Source organism: Anopheles coluzzii, chromosome 2 (genome assembly GCF_943734685.1).
Source record: "Anopheles coluzzii chromosome 2, AcolN3, whole genome shotgun sequence".
Classification (NCBI taxonomy): Eukaryota; Metazoa; Arthropoda; class Insecta; order Diptera; family Culicidae; genus Anopheles; species Anopheles coluzzii.
The window spans coordinates 111,260,336-111,276,782 of NC_064670.1; the positions used below are offsets into that span (position 1 = coordinate 111,260,336).

Consider the following 16,447-nt stretch of genomic DNA (forward strand, 5'->3'; position numbering starts at 1 on the left):
GGGTCTATTCCTACAAAGACAGTCGCTTTTGTGCTTAAAATCACTTTTCAAAATACAACGAGAAGAGCGATTTGTTTTCGTAGTTCATTGTGTTTAAATTGCACAGGATTATTTTTTATAATCTTGAGTGATATACACTCCATCTGACATTTTAACACCTTGAACCCTTGTAACATTGTAGAATTGTTATAAATTTCCATTTTAAATCGACCCACAAATTAAACAACCCCTTTATTTCCTGTTATGCATTCATAGCTCACCAGGAGTGTAATTTTTTAACTGGTTCAATTAACGGAAGACATGCCTGCCCCACGTATTCACAAACCAACTGCCACACACCATAAATTAACATTATTAAAACGAGGGTTGCTTTCGTAACTTAGATTCTATCCAGCAGGTTGTGCTGGGAATTAACAACTATGGACACAATGTTTCAATGTACTGTTTTCATTTACCGGCAATGCTACAAAAACACACTCACAAACTCTCTGCGAAAAACGAACCCACCAGCAATGTACCTCATACTCGTTGACTTTCGGTGCTGCTCTTTGCCAAAATCTGCCCAACCGAATGATGATTAATTCCATTCGCAGACATCTGTATCCCTTTCCATGCCGTGTCGGGGTGGTTTTTTGGTAAAGAACCGCAGACAATCTGCTGAAAACCATGGTGTGTGGAATAAATCCGTACTCTGGTACCTAGTGAATGTATTTCATTCTGTGTCCTGATGCTTGCCTCAATCAAGGACATATGGTGATATTTTCATTTCAGTTGGTAACAATAGAAAAACTGTAGTCTGCTTCCCGGAAGTGGCTGGAAGTGATGGGTTTTTTTGCAGGGGAATTTTAGTCAACTCTATAAAAAAACGGTTAACTGAACAAGTATTGTACATATGTAATTTATTTCTTTTTTGTTTGGGAATTAAATATTGTTGTAGAAAGTTCGGCAGAAGTTCTACATTGATTTTATTACTGAAGTTATTCGCAATAATAATCATGACTTGGAATGGATCATGAATGCCAGGACAGGTTTCTGAATGTGGAAATGATCGCAACTAACTATTAGACAGAGGTAGGTTCGGGATCAGTTCCTAAAATACTAAATGTTTGGGTTAATTTAAGAGCAAAATACGTTCCGGTTCAATTTAAACTTGGCTTAGGTTCGAGGACTCTTTTAAGAAACATTACCAGTTCCAAAAGATTCAAGACATAGGCTCTGATTCGGCTCTATGGTTTATTTGACAGATGCATCGGCTCCTATGCATGTGTGGCTCCTACGAATAAGTCTCGGAAGCCTGACATATCCGCGTAGGACGTTACGCGAAGGCTCGATATCAATTCTAGACTAGGAGTGCAGTAGGCTCGATATCAATCTTAGATATTTGTTCTCTATGACATCTTGGGAATTGTCCCAGGTGTTCCTGGATCGATATAGGTTTCGTATCACTTCCTTAATCGATATACATTCGAGTTCCTGGTATTACACTATGTATATTGAGTCTAGTTCAATTGGAGTTTAAAGTCACCTTAAATTTGCGTAGCACCGCGACAAACTGGTCATACTAATGTGTAAATTCCTAGCAAATACCAGATAGTTTAAGATTTATACTTTAATTTTTAAACAAAGCTTGCTTTCATTTATATACTGAAACGCTTTTCTTTTAATAAATACACTACTTTAACAATAAAACCTTAGATATAATGCCTAGATATCAACAGGCAAACAATTTCAGGCTTGTCCAAACTATTAAACCCTCCAGTTTTCCAGGCGCCCTATACCAAAACCGGGGTGTCAATTCATAGCATCACCCTTTGCTGCTACCGTGTGCATAAACAGTGTGACCTGTGTACCACCCTACCAAACGGAATTATGAATTCAAATCACACCCCATCATTCTAACCATTACATCATCTTCATTTCCTGGCAAACGGTTTCCGACTGGCGTGTGTCTGGCTCGGGACGCTTCGGCCGGTTGGACAACCTCGGCGACGGAAAGATATTTGTGGCATGTACACACGAATGGGCCTTCGCAGCGGGTATCCAACGCTCAGAGAGTGCCCTTTCTTCGGGACTAGGGTTAGAGCACGTGGCCACCGCAGCGAGCCCTTTAAAAGGTTACACTCCGTAACGGTAGTCTGGGTGGAACTGGGCTTCATCGGCAGCATACAGCAATCGACGCCTATGATTATGATATTTGCTTGTGGTCGGTGGAATTAAGCAACTGCCAGTTTGTGTTAGGGTTAGGCCTTTCTGGCTGGAGTGAAAGAATGTAAACAAAACGGAAGCAATTTTATTTCGACTTTGGGGTATTTTTGAGGCTTTTCTTTTGATCTTCAAGCTAGTCCAAGATAAGACATCAGCAATGCTAACACAAATACTTAATATCCCTTTTGCTATCAACGCACTAATGATGTCTTTCTTTCTTTCTTTTCTCCCCCTTTTCTTATGATTTCTTCAGAATTTCCTCTCAGCTAACCTTCAGTGCTGGTGGAACGCACCGCTGGCGGCGGCCACGAAGGTCCTGAAGTATCTCGGACACATTTCGCCCGGCATGCTGCTGATAACGGCCGAACCGTGCGCGCTGGAAATCATCCGCAGTGCCTACGCTCGCAGCGTCCTCAAACCACCGGCCACCTATCTGATCAACTCCGTAGGTAAGTAACACGGGCCAAAGTTTTGAAATAAAACGGGGAGAATATAAGGTACAGCATATGGCAAAACAAACCGCTGTTTGAAATGCGTCACACGACACGCCGATTGTGTGGGCACTTTTCGGACACACAATTTATTGCCCAAACGCTTTTTGATAAGAATCCAAAGCATAGGGATGCCGTTTTTGGGATTTGGCATGGCGTGTTCAATATGGGACCATTTTTTTTTTGTTGTTTCGGCATAACTACGTATAACCCCAAATTGAAGATTCCGGAAACACGACAAGACACGAAACCAATAATTCGATTCAACCACAACCGGGCACATTTTATGGTTAGCCAGATCGGCACGATGGCTTTGCTCGTCTGCGTTAAGGTGGTAGAGTTTTACGATCATCCAGTACAATCGACATTTATGCCTTTATAATCCCATCAAACACACACACACTCGATATTGGGCCGTGGCAAACATAGAAAAAAGGCGGCTTATTAGCCATACAGTTTGAAGTTTGTCTTCAACGTGAGGAGGATGTACAAGGAACAGAGCGTTTGTTTAGTGGGCGAGGATTTCTTCACGGAACAAACAGTTTCAGCTGATAATAGATATGAACTTTAAAGGTTTGTCTGTTAGTTTATTTAACTGAAAAGCGAATATATGTTCGTCAAATTTCTCACAGTGACCTTTTGATTTAAACAAACACACACGCTTTAGCCACAGCTGGGCGATGAGATCATCCGTACGTTCGTGAGTTTCTAGCCTACCTCTACTAGAACTACTATTTAATGTCAATTTTGGATGATAAGAGGGTCTTATGGAGTGATGTTTTGGCGATAAATATTTATCATCCGAGTGGATTAGGTAAATTAATGCGACAAATAACGCATCAATATGATCGGTACGCTTCACAGTGGCCTTCCGAAAGCCGTTCCGATCGATTCAATCGAAGGCGTAACGCGATCCTCATGGGGCGGGTGTATTTATGCTGCATAATTCTTATCACTGATGCAACCTCCCGTGTTGCTGAGTTCATTTTACGACCACCGATTGCCTTCTTCGTTACTTAATTCACTACGCATTCATTCACTTTGCTTTCCCGCCTTCCAAAATGTACGCTCCAAAACTCGCCCCGAAGCTATGCGATATTTGTTAAACTGCTGTCAATCAAATAAAATCAAATTGTCCTCTCCAAAAAACACACAAAAAAGGGCTAGACGTATCAGGTTACAGTAGCGCTGATAAAAACTTTCCATTTCCAGTAATAAAATGGTCAAGAGGAGGTCTAGAAATTTGTCACTCTTACTAACTAATTCACGCAAAGCATACACGAATGGCACGCATGTCTGGCGCACACGACACAGGAACTTACACCTGTCTTCTAATAGCCACCATTCCGTCGGGTTCGACAAGACCTTCCAAATACGCACCACCGCCGCACGCCGAACGGATGCGAACGCGCGTCTGTCACGCGCATTCCCAGGCTGCTCCAGGGGAACATGCCCGGGAACGCTATAGCAACAACAATGAAAAGAAAAAAAGGGTCCAACCGAAGGGAAATTTCCCTTTCGCTCACGAACTGCCTGCGATTGACGCCTTTCGCTACTGTCACTCTCGCTTCAGAGGCCGTCCCGACGCTCGCGAGATCACGAGAAATTAAGTTGTCGCCAGGGTTTCTGGTGTGACCCAGCCCACCAACCTACGACGGAGTTGTGCTCAACCAGTGACGGGGCAGTGATGGGTGTAAAATTAAAACAAATAAAATCTTACAGCTCTCGCCGTTGCTTCCCTATTCCCTTTCGGAGTAAGTAGCAGCTGCTGTTGAACGTTGCTCCGGAGGTCACACTAGGTGCACTGTTTGATGATCGCTTATCTAAGCGAGTAAATCGAAAACGATTCCTCTGTTGAGTGAAATGCTGTTGATCTTTCACTCTTGGAGAGATGCTTTGGGCTGCGGCTAGAAAGAAATAATCCGATTACCTGATCGCGCTACTTCGGATGTTTGAGCTGAGGAATTAAGTGATCCTCGATCCTCGGCTTCTTGCTGTTCGGTTCGGATTTAGGCAATGAAATTAGTGATCACTGCTGAAGGGTAGATAATGCAACAACCTAGACGATCTCGCTTTGACCTTAGTAACATTTACTCCGACTTGAAGATGGAAGCGATCGTCTATGCTGCTGCCGCCAGCAGGTGACACTCGAGCAATTTAGAAGGCAGCCGGAAACCCGCCCCAAACATCTGTTTAGTTCCGTGTTTGGGTTGTGTCACGAGGCTAAACGCTACAAGTCCCGCCATCCGACGCCCCGCCGGACACAGACGAATCCCTTTTTTTTACTGTGAGGGAAAGTTACAGCACAAGAAAACTGTGTAAAACCCGTGTGGTGAGTAAGTGCAGAAGCAGCCAAGGGGGGAAAACGCCACACAAATTGGAAAAGTGCCGGCGAAGAAAACAACCCATCGCACATACAAAAAAACAACCGTCAAAAAAGTAAGCGCAGTAAATCAACAAATTTGTTTATATGACCACTGTTTCGGTGCGGCTAATGAAGTTGTTACCGGATGATGGATGCGACCGCGGCGGCACCGTACGACAGATGATGATGGATGGATGGATGGTCGGTCGGGACTTTAGCGCAGTGAGGGGAGCTTGGTGGTTCGTGCAATTCGAAAGTGACACTAACTGTTGATGACCGTTGAAATTGTGTGTTCCGAAAACATTGTACAGTGGAAGGAATCCGTTTTCCATGGATGCAATCATTGTAATTACGCATGAATACAAATAGAAAAGAGTAACCATTTTTTTGCTAATCAAGTATGGCCTGTCTAGTTTATTACAATGTTACATATGCTCCAAACAATTGAAGCAGTATCTAGAGCGATGCCGATCCAGTTAGATCGAATATGTATTTCTTTTTTGAATAACTGAAGAAGGACAAATATCTATTTATTGTGACTATCCAGTGATCGGGCGCTAGGAGAGGATGAAAAAACTAGGAGAGGAATGATAAAAAAGAGTATTCATTATCAGAAAGATCTTCCATCTTTAATACAAAACAGTTGGGCTAGAAGACCAAAAGCTTCATGGATCATTTCAGTTGGCCATGCTATGGTGATCAGTCCATAGCAACGGCATGGTGGTCAGCACCTGATCTTAGTCAGTCACCGAACATGATACGAGCTTGAACATGTTATAACATGTTCCTGTCGGTCATTGCATTGATCATTGCCTTTTTCTGTACATCTTCATCTCAGTACCATCTAAAGATCGTATGTTTGCTCTGCCCGTATAACCCTGAACTCATGTCTGTAAAGATCCACAGCACGATGCAATATGCGATATATTTCACATTTCTTGAAATTCTGTGATTCCCAGGGGTTAGTGGATACACTGAAAAGTACGATGATGATGGTGAAGAGCTCTGGTAAAGATCAATACAAAAGCTACGATCAAGGCACTAAAGATGTCTACAATGATCTCATCGGAGAAACCAGAAAATTGAGAGAGTCCTAAAATAATATACTTTATTGCGATTCGTTGATCGATACGATCTCTTCACTTGTTCTTCTTCTTTAATGTAACAACCTACACGCGATCATGCCGGTCTAGGTATATACGGACGACCTAAAACTTGTATAAAGTACCGAATAGCCTTCCCGAAAGCCTAACCAACGTCTCTCTACCGTACTCAATTCCAGGTGACATCGATGACTGTATCGTGACCCCGATCGTACAGACACAGTTCACACCACTGACGGAGGCACTCTGTGACGTCATCATGGAGCTAACATCCCAAGGACAGTCCGCCACCATCGAGAACATACGCAATCGATTGCGTTCGAGGTATGTCCAGTCTTTGTGTGTACCTCTTCCCCGCAGATTCCGTACTATAGTCTCCCTAACCCTCTCTCCCAGGTTTACCCACATGCAGCAGCCATCGGTAGAGGTCATCTACGATACGCTCGTGCAGCTGATGCAGGAAATCAAAATCTACCAAACATCCAAAGGATACTTTATCGTCACGCCAGAGTAAGTCGCTACTACTTGTTATCAAACCCCATCTCCCCAGCATCAACTTAATCCCTTCTCCCCCTCCAATCGCACAGAAAACGACGCAACAAAACGAACGCTGCGCTTGAGTACGGTGCCGGTTTTCCGGGCGTCGATCTCGACGGCAACGGTCCGACGAAGGAGTCGAAAACGCTGCTCATGAGCAGCCACGAAGCGCTGAGCAGCCTGTACGGCGAAATCTCGACCGTACGGGCCGGCGACCAAACGCACCAGTGCATCCAGACCAACCTGGCCGACGTGATCTGTGGCGGCAACCCGAACGATAAGATCCTGTACGCCAGGTCGGCGAGCAAGCAGCGCAGTGCCTCCTTCCCGAACAATGGCAAAACGCTCGAACGGCGCCATAGTTTACGCTTCTTCGGTTCGTCCAAGCGACTCCAGCGGTCGGCCTCGACGAGAAGCCTCTCCAAGAACTATGCGCAAACGATCGCGAAGGATGGAACGCAGGCGGCGGCGGCACCACTAGCCGCACCGGAGCAGTCGCCCTCCCCATTGGATGCGAGTAAGTTGACCAACTCCCATTAGAATCTGTTCGTTTATGTGTTTACTGACATCTCTATCAATCCCCAAATTCAGAGAAGCAAACCTCATCACAGTCCCTCCTGTCGCGGATCTTCCGGCGCAGCACCCGCTCCAAGAGCAAGACGAAGCAGATCGAAACGTACTCGGCCCAGTTCCCGCCCCCGGAGTGGTTCAACTCCAAGACGACCCACCTCCACAGCGTCGGCACACAGACGACGGACTATTTGGTAAGCGTTCCTTCAACTTCCTACCAAATACCAAAAATGCTAAAGCCTCACACACTCTTTTCCAGGACTTTCCAATCAAGTCACGCCTGCTGAACGCCACCTTCTACGACAGCTCGGACGTGAGCCAGCGATCGCTGTCGCTGCCGAGGCGCCGGCACCATCGGCGCAACCTTTCCAGTGAGTCGACGTTCTTCATCTCGTCGCGCGACTGTTCGCCGGTCCGGCGGGGCAAAAGCCCCGGCTCGTACTACTGTGGCAGCCTGCCCCGTTCGATCCACTCGACGCCGGCCAGCTCGGGCTACTACAAGGTGTCGCGCGGCAAGCAGCTCTCGTCGGCGGACAAGCTGCACAGCAGCAGCGACAACAGCCCGGGCCGGGTGGAGCACAAAACTAGTCGCAGCCTGGGCATTGCCAGCGGGCCCTCCAGCATCGACAGTGGCAAGATGACGTACGTCACGTCCGGGCCGTCCAGCTTCGACAGTGAGAAGCTGTCGTCGACGCGCACCAGCACCCATTCCAGCCTGGAATCGCACGTCTCGTCCGCCACCGTCACAACGGCCATTCAACAGCAGCAGCAGCAGAATTCCGGCTTGTACATTAACAACGACACCAAGCCACCGGTTTCGGGTGGCTCCCAGCCCGGAAGTCCTGCACGTGTTTCGCAAAATGGAACGCCAAAAGCATCGCCAGCTGCACCGGGCACGGTGACAACCGTCATGACAGCGGTCGCATCCACCACCAAGGCGAACAATAGTTACAAATGCTTCGAGACCACGTTCGGCTACACGAGCACCAATACGGCCGGTTTGAAGGGCAACTCACCCACCGGAAGAGCGTCCAAAAGCCCAGCCAGTACCACCGGACTGCTGGCCAAACCGATCGATCATCTAACCGCGCTCAGTGAATCGCTCCTTCAGTTCCGCCTGAACGGCAGTGACACTGCGACGACGACCAATGGGACGACCAGTTCCGGACCGCCACCACCACCAGCGACGGGCGGACCCACCTCAGTAGTACACCAGAACGGCACCACGCCGGAGCTGAACAAGTACAACAAAAACAGCACCATGAACAACAGCAAACCGCTGCAACCGATGGCGACTGCACCGGCTCAACCGCCCCCGGTTAATTTCTTCTACAAAAACGTGCTGAAAAACATCCAGCACGACAGCAAGAACATCTGTGGCGATCTGGCGGTGGAGAAAACGTCCCCCACCTACGACGAGGAGCGGACGGGCCTGCGGCTCCAGAGCAACCTGCGCCGCTCGAACTCCGAGATCAAGAAGCTGAACTCGAACCATCACGGCGGCAAGCAGCAGCAGCTGGCGGACGAGGACGATCTGCCCAAGCGGACGATCCCATCGCCCCAGCCGCTCAGTGGCCTGATCGTGATGAAGAAAAAGAGCCTCTCGGTGTCGAGCGAACCGAACCTGCTGGCGAACGGTGACAGCAAGGCGGCCCAGATCACGATACTGGTGCAGGAGAACGGCGGCACGGAGCGGGAGCGAAGCGATGGGACCCCGACCGGGGACGGTCGCAAGCGCTACTCGCACTACGACGAGCTGGACCGCCGGTTTGGCTACCTAAACGGGGGGTCCGGAGGCGGGGTGCGCGATGAAGCACCGCTCGCACTGGAGGAGATGTACGAGTTTCCGAGCCTTTCCGATCTGAGCTTCAACTTTACCTCGCTGGCGGCGCAGAAGATCCTGCAGGGCGATGCGAGCCTGAACAGCATCGACACGCTGGTAGAGCTGAACATTAACCAGGAGAAGCAGCAGACGCTGATGCGGCTGAAGAACGATGCGCGACTGCTGGCGCAAACGGTTGGGCCGGCGGCGGTGTCTGCGGAACCGGACAGCAACAACGGCACCGCCAAGGTGATGACGGACTTTGGGATGGTTTAACCACACACACACAATGCACAATGTACACACACATAATGGAGGAAGTATTAGCATTAGAACACGCGTACACACTGTAACACAGAGAGAGCGAAGGATGGAGGGAGACATATAAAAAGTGCCAATATCTTAGGAGCTTATATTAGAGTGTCGTGGGGGGCTTTTCGGCTCCAGCAGCACTCTCGGAGTGGAGCAATATGTAATCGAAAAAACGGTCCCGTCCACTCCGGGTTTTTTTTTAGAACACGCGCACCCGCTGCGTGACAAGCATTTTATCCTAACCCTGTACAGGAATGAAGCAATGAAAAAGACGACGCAGAAGAAAAAAAAAGTGTACGCACGCATTACTCAAACGAACGAAGAACAAACGACGACTCCGGAACAAGGAACAAACATGTAAGCAGTGGCGGGTTTTAGGGTGTCGAGGGCCCTATGACACGGGAAGATGAGGTAGAATCGCTGCCGTAGTACTAGAATCAGTAACGAGTACATGTACAGTAGTACAGTACAGTACAGTAGTACAGATAACAGTACCTACTGTTATGTATGCTGGAATGACCATCCACGGGGCCCGTGACGGTCGCCCAATCCGTGTACCGTTTTTAACCCTGCCACTGCCTGTAAGCACGTGTAAGCGAAAATAATAAAGACCACTTACTATAGCAAATAAACTTGTGTTGTGTTGGTACGTGTTTATTCGATTACGTTTTACAGCGGAAAAGCTTTACATGAGCTTATGATTATGGTTTCTTAAATGGAGTGCTGCAAAATGTCACACTGTCAATGTCTGACTGTAACACAATCCATGTCAGCGGTCACGTACTCCATTGTGATAATGAGAGGTGATACTCAAAACGATTTATGTGACTAATGCATGCTGCGTAACATTTTTGCTTGCAACGCTTGGTCAGTCACTATGTCATGACTTTTTTTTTACTGAGATCAGTTCTGCAAAATGTCACTGACAAATTCCGGCTGAAACAAAATAATGTCACAGCGTCACGAGCTCTACTGTGATGATCAGAGGTGATACTCAAACAGTTGTTGTGACCATCACATGCTTAGTGACATTGTGTGCAACCAACTCACTTGGTCCGTCACTTGTCATTTCAGTCGGTGATCATCCCGAATGTCATGGGAGACATGAAGCGCGTTTACCCGACAGACCATCAAACCAGACAGAGCGAGAAAGCATGCTCAATTTGCTGCTTGAGACCACACGCCAAGTACATGTCCAAGAATGTCGTGAATATCACTGACAGAAAATGTCATGACCAAGTGAGTGATCAAGAATTGGGTGCTAAACTAAACATCATCGAGCATGTGATGGGACCACCAACTGTATGAGTCTCATCTCTGATCATCTCAGTTGTGTACGTGAACTGAAATGAGCTAAGCGGCATTAGGCTTATCTTGTGAGTCACAGTATCGCTGGTTGACTGAAGCACTCGCATGTCGTGTTCGGCATGTCATGACGCACTTTAAATGAGAATCAGCAATGAGCATCAAGCTACCACGGATTTGTTCTTTGTTTTCGTTGGTGAATATCTCGTGATATTCATGACATTTTGCAGCACCGGTTCAGAGCTACATAGTGCTTCTCTATGTACGTTTATTGCTAATATGCTGTGAAATTCAGATTAAATTAATTCCTTACTTAAATCTTCCCACTTAATCATTTTGTTTTCCCAACATTTACCATCCACCTTGTCCGCGGCCGTAATTGTTGTTACCTCCGCCATAGCCCCCTCCTCCATAGCCACCCCGGTTGCCACCCTGATACCCTCCACGGTAGCCACTGTTGCCACCGTATCCCGATCCTTGGTAGTTTCCACCGCCACCACCATACTGGCCACCATTGTCACCACCGCCCCGCATATAGCCATCTCCAGAGTTGCCGGGATTTGCTCCCGAATTGAAGTATCGGAAGTTGGACCGGCTACCTCCATCGTAGCCACCGCCACCACCACCACCGCCACCGTTTCCATATCCCGATCCGTAACGATTGCCGTCACCGCGGAAGTTACCACCATTCCCTCCGTATTGGTACATACCACTGTTACCACCACCACCACCACCACCCCCCATTCGCCCATAGTTACCCCGCCCACCGTCATCCTCGTCCATCCGCGGCACCTTCGGCTGGTGGGAGCGCACGCCCTGCCCGAACGTGCTCCCCTTCGGCCGTTCGATCTCGTGATCACCCGCATTGAACGCGCACAGCTCCTTGATCACCTGCAGCAGCTTCACGTGCTTCCCGTCAAGCGAGGTAGTGCTTTCCGGGTTTTCTGATATCCGCACCAACAGTTCCTGTAGACAGGGTCGCAGCGCCAGTATCATGGCCGCATCGCACGGATCCATGTTCAGGTTGAGCCAGTTGTCGATCCGCACCGAACCGTGGCACCATTCCACCTTCTTGCAGCCGAACAGCAGCAGATGGATGGGCGTCACCATCGACATCTGCTTGCACGACACGGCCCGGGTGCGGATCTTCTCGCCGAACACGAAGAACGGGTACGGGAAGGTGGTCGGCGCGTTGCTACAGTTGACGGACGTTTTGTGCATCAGGGCGGCACGCGATTCGGTTGTGAGGACGCGCCGCTTCTCCTTGTGGTAGCAGACGTTCGGGTAGAGCCCGATGCACAGCAGCGCCATCGCCATCTCCAGGTCCGAGTCGGGGTTTTCGCTGTCGAAGCGCAGCGGCATCATCGTGTCCTGCGGGAAGCCGGCTAGGCAGAGGTTCTCGATCAGCTGCTTCTTTGCTTCGGCGATCGAGCGCAGCGTCGGCATCTGGAGCCCCTTCCAGTCGCAGAAGCGCATTTCCGCCTCCTCGCCGATCGCACGCTTTTTGCTCCACATCTGCGGAAAAGGTGATGCGATTTTGATTAGACAAACAAAGAAACCTACTTGCATTTAAATCCCCCATTACCTCAAACGCCGTAAGCATCGCCACATAGTCCGAGCACGTTTGGCCACTGAGTGCCTTCTGGTGGTTCATCAGCCGCCGCTGGCCCAGCTCGAGCAAAAACACCTCGGAAAAGGTGCCCGAGTAGGCGGCCATCGTCGTGAGCGTATCGCACAGCCCGAACAGCGTGCTCAGCACCATCATCTTGCCAAGACGCGGCTCTATCGGCAGCCGGGCCAAGATCCGCCCGAACGGTGTCAGCTGCTCCTCCTCGTCCAGGCAGCGCATTTCCTTCAGCAGCACCTCCGCCTCGATCACAGCATCGAGCGGTGGCGGTTCGATCGCTTTCGACAGGAACTTCCCGATCGCACCGAGCCGAAGCAGCTTAATGCTGAGGGCAAGCTCGTGCAGCGGCGTGCGGAACATTTCCGGAGTAAGATTTTCCTCCAGCTTGGCGAAGCGAGCGCGCGAACAAAGCGTAAAACACATACCGGGACTGACGCGACCAGCACGTCCCTTGCCTATTGTGCGAAAGAAAAGAAAAATAAAATAAATAAATAAATAATTAGCGCCCCTTTTCTCCCTTCCCTCCCTCTTCCCCCTCAAACACGTACGCTGTTCGAGATTCGTCCGGGCGGCCCAAACGGTCGCATAATTTGTCATGTTGTTGTGCGAAGTGAACAGCTTCATGCGCGCCTTGCACGTATCGATCACGTACACCACGTCGTCGATCGTGATCGACGTTTCCGCGATGTTGGTCGCCAGTATCACCTTGCGCCGCTGCCCGTAGTGGTTGAACACCTTGCGCTGGTCCTCCCTCGGCAGCTGCGAATGCAGCGGCAGCACGACCAAATTCTGCCGCGGCTGCAGCTGGCGCATCAGGGCAAAGATCATGTTCCACCCGGCCAGAAACACGAGCACGGCCCCGGGCCGGCCCTGCTGATCGACGTAGTCGACCAGCGCGGTTATCAGCTCGAACGGTGTGTCCGCCTCTATCATCATGGCCATCGCTTGCTTCGTTTGCGGCGAGTACTTCGACTCATCGATCACCTCGTTCAGATTTCCACACTCCGGCATATCAGCATCGCACTCTCCGCCACCATCCCCGCCATCGTCCTCCCCATCCTTGCCCCGTTTGCGCCGGCCCGCACCACCTTCCGGCGGTGACGGGCGAAACTTCAGCAGCTCAATACAGTCCTCCAGGAACAGCTGCTCAACGGGGAACGCCCGGCCCGGTACCTCCAGCACCGGACAGTCACCGAAGTAGCGCGAAAACAGCGACGTATCGATCGTGGCCGACATCAGTATCACGCGCAGATCCGGATACGTGTGCACCATATCGCGCAGCACGACCAGTATAAAGTCGCTGTTCACATCGCGCTCGTGAATTTCATCCACAATCACGTGCGAAACCCCACGCAGCCCGCCCTCCAGCTTGCGCAGCAGCACCCCGATCGTGCAGAACAGTATTGAACCGTACGGGCGCGGCAGCACCGAATCGAACCGCACCGAGTACCCCACCGTTACGCCCAAATTCTCGCACCGCTCGTTCGCAATGCGCTCCGACACGCTGATCGCACTGATGCGGCGCGGTTGCGTCACGCACACATTGCAGTACGCTCCCTGGCCCGAGTTGATGTAATCCTCCAGGATGAACTGCGCGATTTGCGTCGTCTTGCCACAGCCCGTGTTGCCCCGGATCAGCACCACCGGGTGCTCGTTGATCGCTTCCATGATCGGTTTGCGCATCGCCGAAATGGGTAGCTTTTCGCGCGTCCGCATGCTCTTCTGCAGCTCCAGGTCATCCTTCAGGCGGCTGCTGCTCTCGTTCAGCAAATCTTCGCTCAGCTGATCGAGCGAGGCCGTCGCCAGGTAGCCCTCGTCGATGTTGCACCCCAGCCAGGCGTTCCAGTTCGGTACCGGCGGTGACCACGAGATTACCGACGCCGGTTGGTGCAGGTTCGTCGACTGCGGCTTGAAGTGCACATCGTCCGAGGGGTGCAGCAGGCTGACGGATTCCTTCGGATTTTCCGCCGCCGGGTTCACCTTGACCGGCTGTACGCCCATCTCCAGGAGCGTTTCGTGGACGCGCTGGGCAAGCTGGTTGGAAATTTTCACCGGATAGGCGGCCAACTGCTCCGACGCACTGGGGGAGACGGTGGAAACAGGTTAATGGTACATCAGCAGCACTTTGAACGCGCAACATTACTTACGTAGCGCTCTTGAGCGATCCGGTGAACGCTTCAATCACACCCAAATGGTAGAGCTGCCGTATGAGGGACAGGGCGCACGATTTGCTCGCCGACTGTTTGTTCGAACCGGACTCACGGCCCGTAATCGTACGGTTCAGCTCGCGCACGTATACGATCATCTCGGCTATGAAGCTCCTGGACGCCGGGAAGAGCAACGAAAAACAGTTAGCACATGCTAGAAGCACCCATTTCAGCAAAATAAACTATTTGTTTGGTTATTCTTCGTGTACTCATTTTGTGTAGTTGTGTTTAGCTTACTTAAAAACTTACCAATTCCCAGCTCAGTATCATCGTGAAAGCCTGCGGGGTACATTTTCAAATCATCTCGTAAAGCATCCACAGCAGTCGGTCGTTGACTTTGCTGCGCACGCTACACAGTTTGAGTAAAAAGGATACGCGACACGATGAGCACAAGCGCAGCAGTTCGAAGCAGAAAGGGAAGGAATTTGCAATTCGGTTGGAGGCACTGCCCGTTTTGGGGGGCAGCCTTTTTGATGTTCAGTTTGATTTCTATGTAATTATTTGCAAACTCTATCCATCGCGCTTCCTTCTGAATCTACTTTGCAAATGATTACATCTTTAGTTTTACTGTCTTTTTGGTGGTTGTTTTCCTTTCCCTTACTACTAGCTATTGCTCGAATCTGTGCACTCGCTGCTATCGTTCGCTAGCTAGTGTGTGTCCGTTTGCGATGATTCGAAACTGTACCCCCGGGCCTGGGTGATTTGAATTCAACTCTCATAAACATACGAGACTGGTTGGCTTCATCTCAAGACGTTGGCACCCGTCTCCCGCATCTCCTTCTTGACGCAATGTCGAGGCGAGAAAGGGTACCACTGCCGCAAGCTGAAGCCAAACCAGCCTTGTAAAACAATAATACATGCCGAAACTCGTGTCTACCAATTTAAAACGCTTCCCCCCCTGTTCACCGAAAGGTTTTAAACTGATAGAAGCGAGTTTCGTTGTCCAGAGACGGGCCAGCACGGCACGGCCGTTAGCAGGCGCGCAATAGTACTCACTTGGCGTGGTCCGGCCCGATCGAGGTGTACTTAAATTCGGCCTTAATTTTGTGATGCTGCAACCACTGGTTCAGCTTCGACTTGGCGTTCTCGATCGTCCAGTTGCCGTGGATGGACGCGTTCACGTCGAGCGATTCGGCCGCCTCCATGTTGTCCTGTTCACGCTTGATGTCCTCCTTCGAGGGCACGTACGGCCGGTACGCCTGGCCGAGATCCTGCGGCACGAATCCCTTCATGAAGATGTTACCCTGGCCGGCCGGTGCTCGCGCCATTGACGGTCCGGCCGCATCGGCCCGATCGATACCACCGGCCGGTGCCGATGGGTCCTGCGGCACAGAACCTTCCGGCACCTTGCCAATGCGCACGAGGTAGTTGACGAAATCGCGCGACGCATTCTTCTCCGAGTCCTTCTTGTTGGTGGAGTTGCCGACGCCGATGTAGTTGATGCCCGGGATGCGCACCTCGCACAGGAAGCGTTGCCGGTGCTTCGGCCCGAGCGGACGCACATCGAACGCTGGCTCGCAGACATTCTTCTGGCACCAGCATAGGAGAAACGATTTCATGTCCATCCTGCCGGCTGCGGTGGGGACGCTCATGTGCGTGTATGGGCTCGCTTCAGATGCACACTAAAAACGAATGTTTCAGCGAACTATACTTCCCTGCTTCGTTGGATACTGATGCAACGAGACTTCGGTGGGCGCGAGAAGGTAAAAGAGCGTAGATTTGGATCTTTTCGATGCAATTTTTCACCTTTTTCACGGCGAAGGAACTGTTTATACGCGAGATGGCGTCAAGCACCGTGAAGATAGGGAAAATTTCTAGTACTCGAGCCATGAGGTATAAACCAAACTAAATTTTTAAAGTCTTCGAAAACAATTTACGAACGTTGTGATTATTGTTTTCAAAT

The 16,447-nt window shown here is 50.2% G+C and overlaps 2 protein-coding genes across 4 annotated transcripts in view; one reads left to right on the forward strand and one right to left on the reverse strand.

Moving 5' to 3' along the window:
- Positions 1-10,037, forward strand: part of LOC120948923 (mucin-17) — an 87,821-nt gene extending 77,784 nt beyond the window's left edge. For both annotated transcript variants that reach the window (XM_040365786.2, XM_040365788.2), the window contains exons 6-11: positions 2,459-2,654; positions 6,344-6,488; positions 6,561-6,674; positions 6,752-7,218; positions 7,293-7,465; positions 7,531-10,037. In XM_040365786.2, coding sequence (XP_040221720.2) covers positions 2,459-2,654; positions 6,344-6,488; positions 6,561-6,674; positions 6,752-7,218; positions 7,293-7,465; positions 7,531-9,369 — 2,934 coding nt within the window. In that variant the 3' untranslated portion in view covers positions 9,370-10,037. The remainder of the gene's footprint in view (positions 1-2,458; positions 2,655-6,343; positions 6,489-6,560; positions 6,675-6,751; positions 7,219-7,292; positions 7,466-7,530) is intronic.
- On the reverse strand, positions 10,034-16,362 carry LOC120949974 (dosage compensation regulator). Of its 2 annotated transcripts, none has more exons than XM_040367644.2 (5): positions 15,541-16,362; positions 14,485-14,658; positions 12,886-14,417; positions 12,296-12,792; positions 10,034-12,225 (listed from the first exon to the last, which is right to left on the reverse strand). In XM_040367644.2, the coding sequence occupies exons 1-5, from the start codon at positions 16,134-16,136 to the stop codon at positions 11,062-11,064; spliced, it is 3,963 nt and encodes a 1,320-aa protein (XP_040223578.2). In that variant the 5' UTR covers positions 16,137-16,362; the 3' UTR covers positions 10,034-11,061. The 2 variants fall into 2 exon arrangements, with proteins under 2 accessions (XP_040223578.2, XP_040223579.2); XM_040367645.2 differs by lacking the exon at positions 15,541-16,362 and adding an exon at positions 14,794-14,886.
- Positions 16,363-16,447: the final 85 nt, after the last annotated feature.